Genomic DNA, 15,815 nt, shown 5'->3' with positions numbered 1-15,815 from the left:
TATTAACAGCAAATTGATTGTAACGTAACAGCATCAATTTGTGAGGGATTTGTGATAGCACGACATGTGTTGCAGACAACACAACGTACCAATATTGCGGACCGTTTGCTCTTGAAATTGGGTTCTCAAGTAAAATTTTTTTATTAAGCGGTATCCATAATTAATGTAGAGAATCTAAGCCGATTTTTAGTACTTTTTAAATTTAAAAAAAAAAAACCCAAATTTGAGAAAGTTATAGCTTTCTAAAGTTTCTTTGATGACGGCAACTTCAAAAGATTTCGCAACAACATTATGACGTCACGCACATTTTCGTGTACTATATTTTCTTCAATTTTGAAGATATTGCAAAAATTCAAAAAGTTTACAAAGAAAGTATGCCATGATCTATCAAAATATACTGTTAGGTAAAAGTCGGTTGAAGACCGAATTGCGTCAACTGATCGCACGTATAAGAATTGCATGTAGTCATGTAGCTGTATTTGTAACGTGTTCTATTTCGATGTCAGCAAATTTACAGCAAATATATGAAAACACATGCAACGCATTAGTTTGCTCAATATGCTCTATCACGCTTAGCTATCTGGGGATGAATTGAAAAAACGCAATTTTTATTTTAAACTTTAGGTTAAGCCTAAACTATACAAGTTAACCGAAACACAAAACACAAAAAAATGTAAAAGGAAAAGTGCAAGTATATATTCTTTTTTTTTTACGTAAAAAAAAATCGTTTTTGGAATCCTTTACAAAAGTAATGGCTTTTAAAATTAGTATACATAATTTCACGGCGTGAAAAACAAGCAAATTCATTCCTTGGGGATCGATCATGTAATTTCACGTAAAACTTTTCCCTTTTCGCGTTCCATTGTTCTTTATTATTGACGAGATCACGTTCGCACGTGTCGAGTAAAAAAAAAAAAGCAGATTCCATCCATTCCGCGCGTGAACTTTTTTATTATTGACGAGATCACGTTCCCACGTGTCGTCGAGTTAACAAAAAAACCAGAAACCAACTGGAAGTTTCGTTGGTAACGGTCGATGTTTCCGTTTTTTTTTTTTGTTCTTAGGGTGTATCTTCCTTAATAATACGAAAAACGCGATATTGGTGTCTTTTCTCAGAAATTTGACCGAGCGATTTCTTCGTGCGCGGTCGTATACAAGCGTGAAGAACCAATCGCCCTCTAATCTCAAGACCGCGGTCGACCGCCATGCTTCAAACATCCGTAACACACTATTGGTAATGGGCCTGATTCTTTTTAGCTGACCTTACACACGTGACACGGTGCTTTTCTCTTTTTCTCTCCCAACGTGAAAAGAAAAGGAGGAAAGACGAACTCTGCGGAAGTTCGGCTGAAAAGAACAAAGGCCCAATGTGTCCTCTATTCCACAACAACGTAACTGGTTGATTTTGTTTCCGCGCGTAGGTGGTACGTGGTACGACCACGCGGATTCGAGCGCATCTCTGCGTCGTTGCGAGGGGGCGAAAGCACGCTCTATCGAATCTCTTCGATCCAAGGGTACAAAAACGTGTACGATCGCCGAAACAAATAAATGCCTACATCGTCCGTACCTCGACGTTTTCCCTCCTCAGAGTTCAGAGACCCTTGAGAAAGGTCGACAGACTCGTGACGATAACGAATTAACGAACGCGCGAGATCGAATCGAACCGCCCGTGCCCGTGGTGGTTCCCCCTCCCCCCCTCTCGTCGCGAAAGATCACGAAATTACCGGTTCTCACGGGAGAGATCGACGACGAGGATCCCGGGCTACTGTTCGCGATAAAAATCTCATATCGAACATGCCGAACATGGTGGATCGTTATATCGTTAACCTTGCGCGCGAGTTCGCGAGGAGAACGCCGACGCAGTACCGAACGGTTTGTCACTTACATTCTTCGTCAGGCTTGTCCGGAATGTCCGGTTCAGTACTTATTACTGACTGTATACCGAGACCATTCGACCGTCCCGCACAAATCTTCCCCTTTGCGATGATTCTGCCTTACGACGAACCTTCAAAGACACACCACACCCAACCGAGCCAACTGGGCCGACTGAACTGAGAAATCTGAGAATAGTGAGAGTGAGATTATAGTGAGAATCCGGCAGACTGTGATCACGATTCGCGATTCGCGATACGAGGCACGAGGCAAGGCAAGAATGGCAAAACTGGCAACAGTGGCAAGGCAACTGGCAACCACGCTATGGGCAAAATAAGCCTTCCCTCTTGGACGACTTGGGACACGGCAAGAGGCGACCAATCGCTCTGCGCTAAGCACCGCACCGTCAGCAACGCGACTGGCTGATTGGTCACCGCGCACCGCGCGTAGCCGGGGGGAGAACGCAATGCATGACGGTCCTTCACGCTTCACGGTAATTGGTCGATCTTCGTCTTACTTCTCGAGCTCGGATGTCTCGTGAATATGGCAATATGGCATGTGGCGCAAATACGGACTCGACGCGACTTCAACACTGCGGACACGCAGCGATACGTTACGCTCGGAGAATTAAGTCGGTGACACTACCTCGCAATTCGTACTTGATTTAGTATTAATTGCGTCATCCGACTCTCATACGACTTTGGATTTGGATTCAACAAAGGACCATCGATATTGGCCGGAAAAAAAATAAACGTTTTTTTTTTTAGACATATGAAATTGTTTGTATTTCATATGAAGATTTTTGAAGTGCAATTGAAAAGATTGGTGAGTAATTCAGATAATTGTAATTAAATTAATTATTCTTGCGCTACGCATTTAGCCAAAATAGATAAATTGAACAAAGTTTTTACATAGAATTGTTTATATTTTGTATGAAGAGTTATGAAGCGTGATTTAAAAAACATTAAACGAATAACATTGTAACGTATGACATTGATAACATTCTAAATCTATGCCTGTTCAGAGGTTACAGATCAAAACAAGGAGGAATAAGGAGAGGATTATACAAGGAGATTATGAAAGGCAACGAAAATTCCCAGATAGCAAATCGTGCCTGAGCAAAATTGCGCAAATCTGTGATTGCTTATGGATGCTGGCAACTTGCCGTACATTTGCTTCGATTGATTTCGAGTAATATTATTTGAAGCAACGCGCAGGCAACGTTGGATATATGTATTGCCAGCAATTTGTCGGTAAGAGAACAGCATCAAATTTACTTCGCGTTGCTAGCAATATATGACAGCATTGTGTGATCTTGTGAATTATTACAGCAACGTGACAGCCACAGCTCGAATTTTGAATCAGACGATTTTAGACCGCAGCATAAGTTGCCAACAAGTTGCTGACAAGTTGCTATACAAAATTGTTATATCGTTTTTCTATATCTATTTTCGCGCGTCGAAACATTGCTTGTTCATTTAATAAAGCTATTTTATTACTGATACTTCAACGTCTCCGAAACATAAATTTTCTTTCACCATTCTTTCTTGTAAATTTCAACATCGTTTTGCAATTGCTTTTTCGCCAGCCCATTTTTGCTTTTTTCCATTTAAAGAACGCTGAAAAATGAATTTGACCACTATCTTGAGTTTTGACACTTATATATAACAGCTTATCAATGACAGATGATAATTCTGTATCAACAAACCTTTTGAAAACGTTATCGCGTGTTTTATCTTACAATTGCTTTTGATAAAACGTCTTCTCTCGGGGGATGTGTTTACATCGTCTTGAACAAAAATGTGTGCGATCACATGTGATTAGATCTCTTGTTCCTTGATTGAAGTTGTTTAATTTGTTCCCATTTATTCGAATTTAGTATTAAACCAAACCAAGTGTCGTCGGCTTGACAAGTAGAATCAAATGTAAAGTTATTTAAAAAAAATTATTTGATTCATTATTATTACCTTCAGAGGAAATGGAGTAATGTTTATCGATTGATCTAGCATGTTAAGACTTATTTTTTGTCTTGTGAGAGGAAATATTTCTTGTCTATTATATTTAACTGAATAGTTATGAGCACTCCATGCATTTTGATATTTTTTTACTTATTTACTGCCAAACTACGTCCAAGTATTAGATAACGTATCGTTGCAAAAGTGATGTCCGAAAATTCTACAAGAATAGTCATTGCAACATTAATAACGGGTTTGTTATGTCATGGCATTTTTGCAAATCTTTGAAATTAAATGTTTTATTGAAAATTTCTGACGTGAATGCAAGGGAGATCTTCGTATGACAGAAAAGTTATAACTATGGATGTTATTAAACCCGATTAGTGACGTGTAAACGTAATCTATAATTATTATAAAAAAATTAATTTAAATGTTTTCATTTGAATTAGAACCAGTTATTAACCAATGAGAGGATTATTAACACTATACGTATAACACAGAATAAATAAATATTGATATGAATATTGTCGTCAATTGATACTTATATTAGTAGGAAGGTCTGGGTTTAAATCTTAGATCAGGATATTTTTCGCAATTTTCTTATAAACTTGTAAGATGTTTATTAGTATCATATATAATATTAAATTGATCATTAATTTTATATCATATTACATTTCCAGCTTTAGCACAATCTATACGTTTCAAAACTGATGGATAGTAATCGGCGTGTGGTTCAAAAACACATAAAGGCGAAATGTATAAAATTCATAAAACCATTATTAGGCATATAAACTCGCCTGATGACCGAAAACGTCAATATTTGTTTATTTTGATGATCAAGTTTGTTTCTTTTTCTTTGGTTACTGTTCGAGAATCGACTGTATTAAAACGTCTCGTATACAGATCAGCGCTGTAATTAGCATTATGTGACTACGTGATTTGTTATAATAAAGTTGATCTTCTGTTAAATTTAATCCTATACGAGTCTAAAGCACGGATAATACGCAATGAAGCGATTAAATTTTGAATTGAATTACATAGTTTGTCCATAGACAAATCAATTATTTCCCATTTGACTGATTTTATTCATTCATTTTATCATCTTTTTTTATTATTATATACACTTTTCTTTTCTATCATTATTAGTATAAATAGCGTTTTTTTCTCTTTCGCGAATAATTACTTTTCAAACTTAATTTTTTTCTCATCTAAGAAACATAAAGAAATTTTTATATAATTGCACTTATGCTGTTTTCTTTTTCGCACGTTTTAAGAAAAATAATTTGTTACACAACTACTTAAGTGCTAGAGAAATAACGATATTAAATTTTCGTAATTTTATTAAAGTGTTGAAACATTGTTCATAGTATTTTCACCTTTCATTCGCCATTCTTCGAAATATGAGAACTTTATATGTATAGACAAAGTGTTAATAAACGCATTTATGTATATGCGGTACAATTGGAGGTCTGGCTAAAAGAGAAAGAACCAGCCAAGTTAATTTTTTCAAATAATAAGATACAGTACGCCATATATTTGAATCTTATTCTCAATTATTTTGCTATATTATTCATAATATGAGATAACGCTTTTCGCAAGTATAATAAAATAATTATATAATTTCTTTCCCTCTTTTTTTATCATTTACTATTAGAAGAGTGACTAAATGATACAAGTCACTGAAGAAAACGAAATTGGTTGGTTCTTGGAACCACACCTGCAATTGTTATTAATAAAACTTTGTTTGTTCAAAAGGTAGTATTGGTTTATGTATATTGCATAATATACAATCCACATTTAAAATTTATATGATATTTATAATTCATTATTTACAATAGTCATGTTATTTATAATTAATTAAAATATAATTATTACAATAAACTCTAAAAAGTAAATCAAACAACAATGAACTTGCCATAAAAAATTTAACATCTGACCGATCGAGCTACATGCACATTCTGACAAGCTAAATGGATGGCAAGAGGTCCCTTGGACTTGAGCTGACTGTTTCTTGCGCGTGACCGCGTTTCTGAGCACAAGTATGACATGTATGAATTTACCTCTTCGAGGTAATAATGGCACTTGACACTTGCATACGTATCCTATTACAATGTGTAACACTGGAGAAGATATTTCTAGAGCCCGCTAGACGCGACATAAATACAAGATTCGCAGCACTAAAGCTTTCTCTTTAAATTTTTGCTAATATCATCCGAAATTCATAAAAATTCTAAATTTTATCACAGTGCAGTTTCCTTCGTTCGAATCACGATTATACTGCGAGATATGACAAAAAATGTAAAAATATGATAACATGCGACTGTAATCTGTATATCACGTAGTATGAGAGAAGTATAAATAAATGCAGGTGTCGCCAATTATCTCGTATGATCGAGAGATCGTTACGTCCTATTACAATTTCCTGCTAATAAAAACGCGAATATTAAATAGAAGTCCCTTAAACTTTTTGCGTTAAAAGTCATTATCCCAACCGGAAATATCGTCGGGTGGCGGTGGATCGGAATCAGCTGGATAAGCGTCGAAATTCGCAGTGTCTGTAGAGCCTTGAACTCGGGGTAGTATTGGGGGCTCCAGAGTCCTCGTTTTCAGACCTTCCCAATTAAAGCCATCGAACCATCTGTAATGGATTCATAAAAATAAATCGTTATGATATTCTTTTATATCCTTAAAATGCTAAGAAATATATTTACTTGTGTTTCTGTATTTCACTGATGCCGCCTCTTTGATATCCAAGACGTTCTGCCGGATTATCCCTGAAAGCACACAGAGCAATTTGTTTATTGTTCGAGAAATTTGAATGTTTAACATTCGTATTGCAGTCAACAAACATGTTGTTATGCTATAAATATTTACCCAAGAATATATATGAAATATTCTAATACGTAAAAGAGCGTATCATAATTTACCTGCAAAGCTTTTTGATGAGCGCCATTGCGTTACGCGTGATGGATCTGGGAAATTCTATGGCGTCGATTCCTTTTAAGATAATGTTATACGTCTTCATTGGATCAGCGCCGGTAAAAGGAGGCGTACCCGTAAGTAATTCGAACATGAGAACGCCAAGGGACCAATAATCGGCGCTTATGTCATGACCTTTATTTAGAATGACTTCCGGTGCCACGTATTCTGGTGTACCACAAAAAGTCCACGTCTTCCTTCCGTTATCCAACCGTTTGGCAAAACCGAAATCCACAAGTTTGACATATCTAAAAAAAATAACACAATGAAATTTAAATCCATCTGCTAAGTACTACGGAGCATCTGTTTTTCGATGTATTGAAAATAATAATATCTTAATACGTCCATAAAAATTCCTTAATTTTTCTGAAATAATACATCATTATTACACAGATGAATGTATTCTTACCCTTGATTATCCAAAAGTAAGTTTTCCGGTTTAAGATCTCTATAGATGATGTTTCTGGAGTGCAGATAATCGAATGCTTCCACAACGCATGCAGTATAAAAGCGCGTAGTACCATCGTCGAAATGTCCCTTGTCCCTGAGAACGGTCCATAACTCGCCACCCAAGCAAGCTTCCATCAGCATGTAGAGGTACTTTCGATCTTTAAAAGTCTTGAAAAGTTTGACTACAAAATCGCAATCCGCTTCGCTCATGATCCTCTTTTCTGACATAATGTGCTGTTGCTGTCGCGTCTCGACAATCTGAGCCTTCTTCATTTGTTTCAGAGCGAAGGATCGTGTGCTGTCTCCGGCAATTTGAACTAATTCAACTCTTCCGAAACCACCCACACCGAGAGTCGCAATAGTCCGAAGGTCTTGTAACCGTACATCTCGGAATTCTTCGTTTAATCTAAAGAAATCGCAAGATTTGAATATACTTTTGATCAGTACGAATTAGGGGTCTGTTATAAAAAGTTAAATACATTTACAAATTGCAAATAAGTTTATTCTCCTCGTTGCTTTTTTTTTTCAATTCAATTTACTGATAATATCGATATAATTTTTTATCGACATTAACAGTAAACTGATATATCTATTTATGTTTTTACTATTTATATTTATCTATTTTTATTTTTATTAATCAACTTACTTGGAATGTACAGTTTATTGTCCCATCCTAATGCTAAGCGTGGAACATAATTATGACATATAATAATGAGTATAATCTGATAGTATTCCTATATAGAAGTTAAGAGGCCGAGTATCGGCAACAGCGTAAACCGGAGGGGCGAACCCCGAATTCCGGAGTATCAGGCAGTTCCGTACGGAGCCTCGATGTATATGATTCTAATTTTGATATAGTTAACAAAATATATAGTCACCTCCTACGTTCCACCAACTCGTCCCTGTATCGCGTTCGAATTTCGTCCAAGGATGAGATTAATTGATTAAACGTTTCGCGGTCTATTACCAAACAGCTCACTCCTTCTGGATCATCAGCGATAATATTAGCCGTTCTGAGATCATCCCTATAACAGTGAAATAAATTAGCATATATTTGTGTTAATCTTGCTGAATTTATAGAGTGCAAATTTTTAATATTTTATTGAAAAACAATAGTATAAACTTGACACAAGCTAAATTTACTGCAACAAAAGACAGTACACAAATGACATGGGATTTCAATTTTTTCACAATAAGGAAAACTATTACATAAAAGTTAAAAATAATAGCATTAATTATGCTCACCCTTGTAAAGCCTTTTCGCCGAAGAAGTCGCCCTTTCTTAAAGTTCTAATATACTTCTCCTCCGTTGTATCGGGCTGCTTTATTGTTACGCGTACTTGTCCCCTACTGATGATGAAGAATGTGTCCCCCCTTGCTCCTTGTCTTATTATATAATCCCCATTGTTGTAAAACGTCTGTGAATATGAAATAAATTACAATTATATAATCCAGATATAGCAAAAGTATATGTAGCAAAAGATATGTTTTGCCAAGAGAATCAACTCGTACCTCCTCTAAAACGTCCGAAATTTTGATTAGAGTTTCCTCAGGCAGGTTTTTGAAAATTGGCACGCTGAAACGTAAAATTATGGCGTCAATTCTAAAAGTATACAACCTCAAACTATTTCAATTACAAGTTTTTATTAGAAGATTCTCTCTCATAACAGGTTACCACACACAAAGCCTATCATTTCTCTTGACGAAAAATATTATAACTTCCAATCGTAGATATTACTTAAAATAATAATAATAATAATCTGGATAATGAAATATTGGTACATCACATTATTTGACTTAGATGCACAAAAAATATGTAAATTTATATGAATTTATCTCTTAGTGGCGCCTTATTAATCATTTGCGATAGTTTTGCTGTAAACTGTATCGTTAAGTAAACGTTGGATGACATCGTATTTTACTTGTCTGTCGCATTAAAGTTATTACTATTTTTCGAGAAAGTTATCTTTCTCATCGGAAACGTGTGCGAAAGAATATAACTTTTATAAATGTATAGTTTTCAAATTTTTATTTAAAAAATATTCAACTCTCACAAAACATGAAAGGATATACTAAAAATAGTGACATAATTTTTGGAAAATTTAAACAATTTTATCAAATACAACAATGATCAGGTCAAAGTTCATCGGAATAAGAAAACATTCATTTACTCGGGGCAGCACTTGACGGCATTAGGTCGAAGTCCGTCAGGATAATAAAAAAGCATGCTGGTTTACCTCTTTAAGAAGTCCGTGTATTCGGCCTGCCTCGAGAGGCCGGTCCTCATCATAATGGTTTGGAAGCATTGCCGGTCGATGGCCCATAATTGGCAATCAGTCGCAGCAGTGATCGTCGCTGTCCTCTTGCAATTGTAAAGAATCGCGAGCTCACCCAGCACCTTACCGTGTTGCAAAGTGCTGAGATATTTGCCGTCCCTCGACACCTCGACCTTACCCTCTGGAAAAGAATTTCAATCAGGGATCAGAGATACAATCTCTTGTCATACGATGACTGTATAGAATAATGTTGACACGAATTTGAAATCACTTAAATAACAAAGTTCACGCTGCAATCGTTTATCTCGGGATCGGAATTTAATATTACATTTGTCAATTTAATATATTACATTTATCATCTTAATTATACAATATCGTTTTATATCATATTTGTTCACGTAGAAACGCCACTCAAACATCTCGATCGTTTCGACTTCATTCACGAGCAAAATTAAGTAATTATTATTGAAATTGCTCAAATTATTCGGCTTGTATAATTATTAGAGAAGACTAAGATTGTATTGCCCAGCTATCGAATATGTGCTATTCAGCAGACCGGAACAAAATTCTGGAACACGCGGAAAAGTCGGCCATTTATCTCTCTCCGAAACCAGTATTAAAATTAATTAGTATCCTAAGAGCCAGTCGTCGAGCAACGATCGACGTGCTTGATGAAACTGGAAACTGGAAACCGACACGCAAAACGGTAGCTCTTATCAAGATATATCGGCGCGGGCTGTCTCACAAATATTCTAACTCACGTACGTTTGATTTCTTTGCCACCTGGGACACGTTTCGGATATTAATAATCAATTTTTTACGTCGCGCAAGTCCAGTGACATACTCCTTTTGTCGGTCCATTAACATTTCTAAATCGATCAAGTGCGACCGTCGTTACTTTTTCGAGCACGATCATTCGTGACATTTTTTTTATCGACAGGACTCAACGACTCCTTTAATAGAAGTTATTTCAGATATTAGCGTTAAGTCATCACGACAATCGTAGATTGCTGTGCAATTGCCGCTTCGAACGTTATCACGCTATATTCTCCGCTAACAACTTTCTAATTTACAGTTGACTATCGCTTCGAACTGTCTATTGTAAATGGTTCTCGACATTTTTTCATCTTAGGATCCTCATTTTATTGTCAGGAATTTATCATTAAAATGGATATTAGAAGTAAAAATTCGACTATTTTTAATTTAACCATAATCGACACAAAAAATTCCTTTTAAAGATTAAAAATCCTAACGGCATACTTCATTTTGATTACAATAAAACTTTTCCAACACGTCACATAGTTATAATATAATGCCAAGATACGCTAAAATAGCTCTTTTTGCAACTTTAACTGCAAATTTCTCAAAATCATGACGAGATAGAGCAATTTGGTAAAGGGGACTATATTCAGCGTCCAAAAAACTACGGAAAACGATTAATCTCATTCTTGTGCAGTTTTTTTGTTGAACAGTGTAACATTTCTTATAATCTGCGTTGAAGAATGTGAGATTTAATACCGTTATATCGTATTCTCACTTCAAGGTAAAATACTTGAATTACGCTTTTATATGAGCGTAAATTACATTCTATAAATATAACTTTAATTGTTCGCGCGATCTGACATCAGTTTATGATACGATATGATGTATCGGTATCTTTCTTGCGGTGATCGCAAAGGAAATACGATTCTCTTTCAAAATCAGTATACGCGCTAATGAGTCGAATAAATCAAAGGGAGGATCTAAGAGGATTACGCAAGTCAAAGTAGTCTTTTTTTTTTCGTCGCCGGTATCGTTCGTCGGTGCTCAATCGAGCTCGACATTCGACATTGCGACAGGACAGTCCACGGCCGCGTATTGTCCCGCGAGCGTTGCTTTCACTTCCTCGCGCATAACGCCTAGTACGAGTCACACAAAAGACCGCGAACCGGTTCCGTTACCGATCGTGACTCGCGCGAGACGGATCATATCTTTCCCCATCGAAGTTAACCATCGAGTTAAGCGGCGGCTATTAATAAACACGCGTGTATGTCCGCGTCGTCGGTATGCTCCCGACGACGACGACGACGACGCGAAGAATGCCCCGCGCGCGATGTCCTATTTGATTCCACGCATCCGCCAGCGGCAATTTCCCTTTGAGACAACGCGTCTCGTCGGCGCGGGCGCAGGCGAGGCGGTCCTGTAACATGCGCGCGTTATGAATGAGTCACGAGGATACAGTTGGACCTCCGTATTCTTAACTCATCGAGAGACCGAGCGATTTCTCTATTCGCGCTATTTCCTCGCCACCGACTGCCGTACTGTCCGAAAACGCGTGAATTCTTTCCTTTGTACTACGCACACATCGAAATAAATCAATTTTATGGTATGTTGTATTTTATAATATGTACGCGGAGAGAATTTTCTCTTAAAATGTACCCTGAAATCATGGTAGTTGTGGGACAACATGTACCACCAAGAATTTTATGTGCGAGCTATTCTGATTAATATCTACCATAATAAAAAATATTAATATCTATTACATTCAAATATAAAATATGTTTGATTAATTTTACTAAAATACATCTAGAAAATTTCAATAATTTTTCAAAATTTACCAATTTGCTTGGTAATTTTTACCATGCACGTTGTTTGTAAAATGTCTTTTGTATATTTTGAAAATTCCTTGGTTGCCAAGTTGTCCCAAGTTTGTAGTGAATTTAAGGGTAAAATATAACAAAAAATTCTCTCCGCGGTGAATATATGTAGATCGCGATAGAATGCTCCTTTTTCGATTATCCTTCATTATAGTAAGTGCACGTGCGATTCAGCACGTGTCTCGCGTTTTCCACGACAATGGATCTTGTGATAATAGCAGTTAATTGTCGATCTACAAACCGAGAAGAAAGTCTCCTCAAGAAACTTCGAAAGAGCATTTAATCGCTCGAAACGAGAAGGAAACCATTCTTATGGAAGTGGGTCAATATAACGCGTGCCTTTGTTACAGATTTCATTCTTGTTGGTACACATTTGCGAAGTTGCATGAATTTGCATATGCGATAAGAGCACATATAATAGAGGCTGATACGATCGCTTCTGTATTAACGACTGCGCGCTCTAAATTCACAACAATAGGCTTCAAGATGTGCGAACTCGCGTGTTACTTCGGCGATGACTATCGCGAGGATACAATTGTCGGTTTAATTACGTCTAAAACCCACTTTAAACGATCTATAATTATATACGTTTAAATTGAACTAGCATACAATAACGTTTATTGATAAAGTTTCGATATTACATCTGTTTTTTAAATGCGATTGTGCGACCGTTTAAAGAAGTAGACAAAAATTTCTTTATCAAAGTTACTATATAAAATTTAACAAGTATGGAAATGTAAGGAAATTGTATTACAAAATTGCTTGTGTAGAACGCGTAACTGTGAGAAAGCCTATAGAAAACTTGGAAAATGTTGATAGTGCTCGCGTGCGCATATCGCCTTTACAAACTTTGGAAAGTGGGCATAATTGCAATGCTAATGAAGAAACAACATGGGGATTTTGACGATGAATTGCGTGCCGCGAAACGACTGTGTAGGTGGAAGATGCCAGTGGATTAAGTCGCACATAGTTTAACAATCGATTATGAAAGTTTCTCGCAATCACAAAATACGATACTAAATTAAATAATTAGAGGTAAAGATAATTAAGTAAGACTTACTAACGTCTAAATACGTGATATAATAGTAGTTAAATATCCCGCTCTATAAAGGGTCAAATATTTTTAATATTTAATAATTCGTATACACATATTCGTTTTCTTCACAAGATTACCGCTAAAAATAACTAAAAGCTCGGTACAAGCATTTCATTATCGTCCACGTCGCTTTAGAAGTTAAAAATAAAATAAAATAAAATCGACAAATAGCGACTCCCTCGTTAATGTCAGTTATCTTGCGCAAAAGTATAGTGCGGCAAGTAATGTCTCGTGTACGATTCGTACAATGAAAACCTTTTCGATCCGACGGCGCGGGGCTACGAGAATAGAAATGTCCTGCACGTTTGAATACCGCCTCGAGAGCCGGAGCCGGACATCGGCAAAGTCATACTCCTCGGCCTCTGACGGGCATGACTATTCCGTTTAATCTTCACGGATAACGTGCGTCGGTATTCATAGCCATATAGATAATTATGTAACTACGCTGCGAAAGTCGAGAGAGTTGTCCTTCGCGCTCGCCTTTATCACTTTCGCAAGAATAAAACCAGCCGGCCAATCGCTGCGAATAAGGAAAAAAAAAATAAGTAAAACTCACGCGCATTCGCTCGCCTGGAGCATCTCGCTTGTATCAAAACGCGGATGTTCCCGACGTGTCGTCATATCGTTTCACCAAAACAACTGATTATGCAAATCGTTTGTTTAGCAAATATCCAACGCCGCGCCGAGTACATTTTATAAGCCGCGAATCGCCGATCTCGAATGACCACGTCGCGATTAATCACTGTAAACCATTATGTATCATATCTCGTATTAATATTTATAATCTATCAATGTCATGGTGTCAGCTATATATAAATCAAGATATCGAAAAAATTGCAATTGTTTATGTAGGGAGAAGAATCTTCAAATTCTTCTTATAAAATATCTTTACTTACGCTTACTGGAATCTATGAGTATATAAGATGTGATATAATCAATATTTAAAAATTAAGATTGTAAATATATCAGGTATCAGTGCAATTATAATAAAATTACAATAAAAATTATATACGCATGAAACATATATATATCCATGGTTATAATAAGATTCAAATAAAAGTTATATTATATGCATGAAATATATCCATATCAAATCTATCAGTCACGCAATGAAATCTGAAATGCGCAACTCTAGAGATATTCCATACCTATAAAAGCGCAAAGACGAAACGGATGAAAAAGGCGGCTCATCACGATTCGCTCGCATTACCTTCGCAACTGGTCTCGCTTCTATATGGATGGGATCGCATAATTATGTAAAGTTTCGATTTCCGTACTTCGCGATGTGCTCGAATCATTGTTACGCTCGCAATCGTTGATGCTTCCAACCGGGGAACAAAGAAACTCACTCGATATACCTGACGCTAACAGATCTCGCGGGGGAGAGAGAACGAGAAAGGGGGGAAGAGAGAGAGAGAGAGAGAGAGAGAGAGAGAGAGAGAGAGAGAGAGAGAGAGAGAGAGAGAGAGAGAGAGAGAGAGAAAGGGAGACGGACAACAGAAGAATCCTCATCGAGGTCCGAGTCCGGTTCGAGTCTGTATATACATATACCGCACCGGTATACCGGCTCGCGGCTGCCTTGTTCGCACAGAGCACCGCTGAATATATCCATGAGCCTTATATATACGTATATCTATATATATAACATGCGGTAGAAGGCCTAGCATGACGACATATAACAGGACAAAGAGTTTACGCTTTACACGCACGATATCCCCTCGAGGTTTTACACGAAACCGGCGTAACCGAACTCCTGCTCACTTGCTCCGGTAGCTTCGGGCTCGCGTCCAAGCGCGATGAGACAGCTATCAGGGAATTTGGTGGAAAAAATGTGATAAGCGCGTGAAATTCATTTTTATCGGAAATAAATCGATTTTACAAGCGACGACTTTACCTACGCGAAACGTCCACGGGAAAGCCTCGTCGTCAATTTGATTTAATACGGTTTTCATCTCCCAGAATGTGGGTGTGGGTCGAAGAAAAATAAAAGAATCGCCACAAAAATATGATTCAAGAGAAAGTGAAGGATTCGCCGTGCAGGAGAAACAACGCGGACCAGTTTTGGGGCGGTTTTATGAAACTCTCAGAAATTATCTTTCACTTTCGTCAATCAGTGTTTCGTGAATGAAAGGAAACTTTTGACACAGGAGTTGGCGAAACGAGTTTCCAGGTATCGGTCTCAACCTGCGATTAGTACCTGCGGAGACAGACAGATCCTGTCACCGTATACCAGCAACGAGGGTCAATATGAACGTCACAACGAGACCCTCGAACCATTGCATTGGCCGAGCGCTGATTACCTCATTGTTGCTACTGAACTACGAGTAAAGTCACGGTTTTTTGCGTAAAAGGCGCGCGAAACAGGATGTCGAGTTGGGACACTCGCGATTGCGGAAATCGACCAACAGTCAGTTGTTGAACATTCAGCTACTACCGGACGTTGCTTTGGTATAAGTATCCTATTTATTTTCCACCTTTCTCTATCCCTCCTGAAACTTCCGAAAAAGCTGCCGACCGACGAGCAAACGGATATATTGTTTAAGCGAAAAAG

The 15,815-nt window shown here is 37.3% G+C and overlaps 2 protein-coding genes and 1 long non-coding RNA gene across 5 annotated transcripts in view; 1 reads left to right on the top strand and 2 right to left on the bottom strand.

Annotated features, from left to right (window-relative positions):
- The window catches only part of Ago3 (Argonaute 3), a 10,253-nt gene extending 8,078 nt beyond the window's left edge, over positions 1-2,175 (bottom strand). The window contains exon 1 of the mRNA XM_077411282.1: positions 1,886-2,175. The gene's annotated coding sequence lies outside the window, so the exon portion shown is untranslated. The remainder of the gene's footprint in view (positions 1-1,885) is intronic.
- A 173-nt stretch (positions 2,176-2,348) lies between these two features.
- On the top strand, positions 2,349-3,376 carry LOC143900214 (uncharacterized). Its single transcript, XR_013257734.1, has 3 exons — positions 2,349-2,697; positions 2,897-3,125; positions 3,204-3,376. It is a non-coding gene; the product is annotated as an uncharacterized LOC143900214 (long non-coding RNA).
- Positions 3,377-4,422: 1,046 nt separating this feature from the next.
- For (cGMP-dependent protein kinase for) overlaps positions 4,423-15,815 on the bottom strand; it is a 40,069-nt gene continuing 28,676 nt past the window's right edge. For all 3 annotated transcript variants that reach the window (XM_077411284.1, XM_077411286.1, XM_077411285.1), the window contains 8 exons: positions 9,494-9,713; positions 8,769-8,832; positions 8,502-8,674; positions 8,135-8,281; positions 7,216-7,662; positions 6,755-7,054; positions 6,539-6,601; positions 4,423-6,465 (listed from right to left, as the gene is read on the bottom strand). In XM_077411284.1, coding sequence (XP_077267410.1) covers positions 6,300-6,465; positions 6,539-6,601; positions 6,755-7,054; positions 7,216-7,662; positions 8,135-8,281; positions 8,502-8,674; positions 8,769-8,832; positions 9,494-9,713 — 1,580 coding nt within the window. In that variant the 3' untranslated portion in view covers positions 4,423-6,299. The remainder of the gene's footprint in view (positions 6,466-6,538; positions 6,602-6,754; positions 7,055-7,215; positions 7,663-8,134; positions 8,282-8,501; positions 8,675-8,768; positions 8,833-9,493; positions 9,714-15,815) is intronic.

The sequence above is a fragment of the Temnothorax americanus genome, unplaced genomic scaffold, assembly GCF_048541705.1.
Source record: "Temnothorax americanus isolate GAGA-0224 unplaced genomic scaffold, ASM4854170v1 Scaffold3, whole genome shotgun sequence".
Lineage (NCBI taxonomy): Eukaryota > Metazoa > Arthropoda > Insecta > Hymenoptera > Formicidae > Temnothorax > Temnothorax americanus.
Note: the sequence above shows the minus strand (reverse complement) of the source record. Positions and strands in the feature narration are given on the sequence as shown.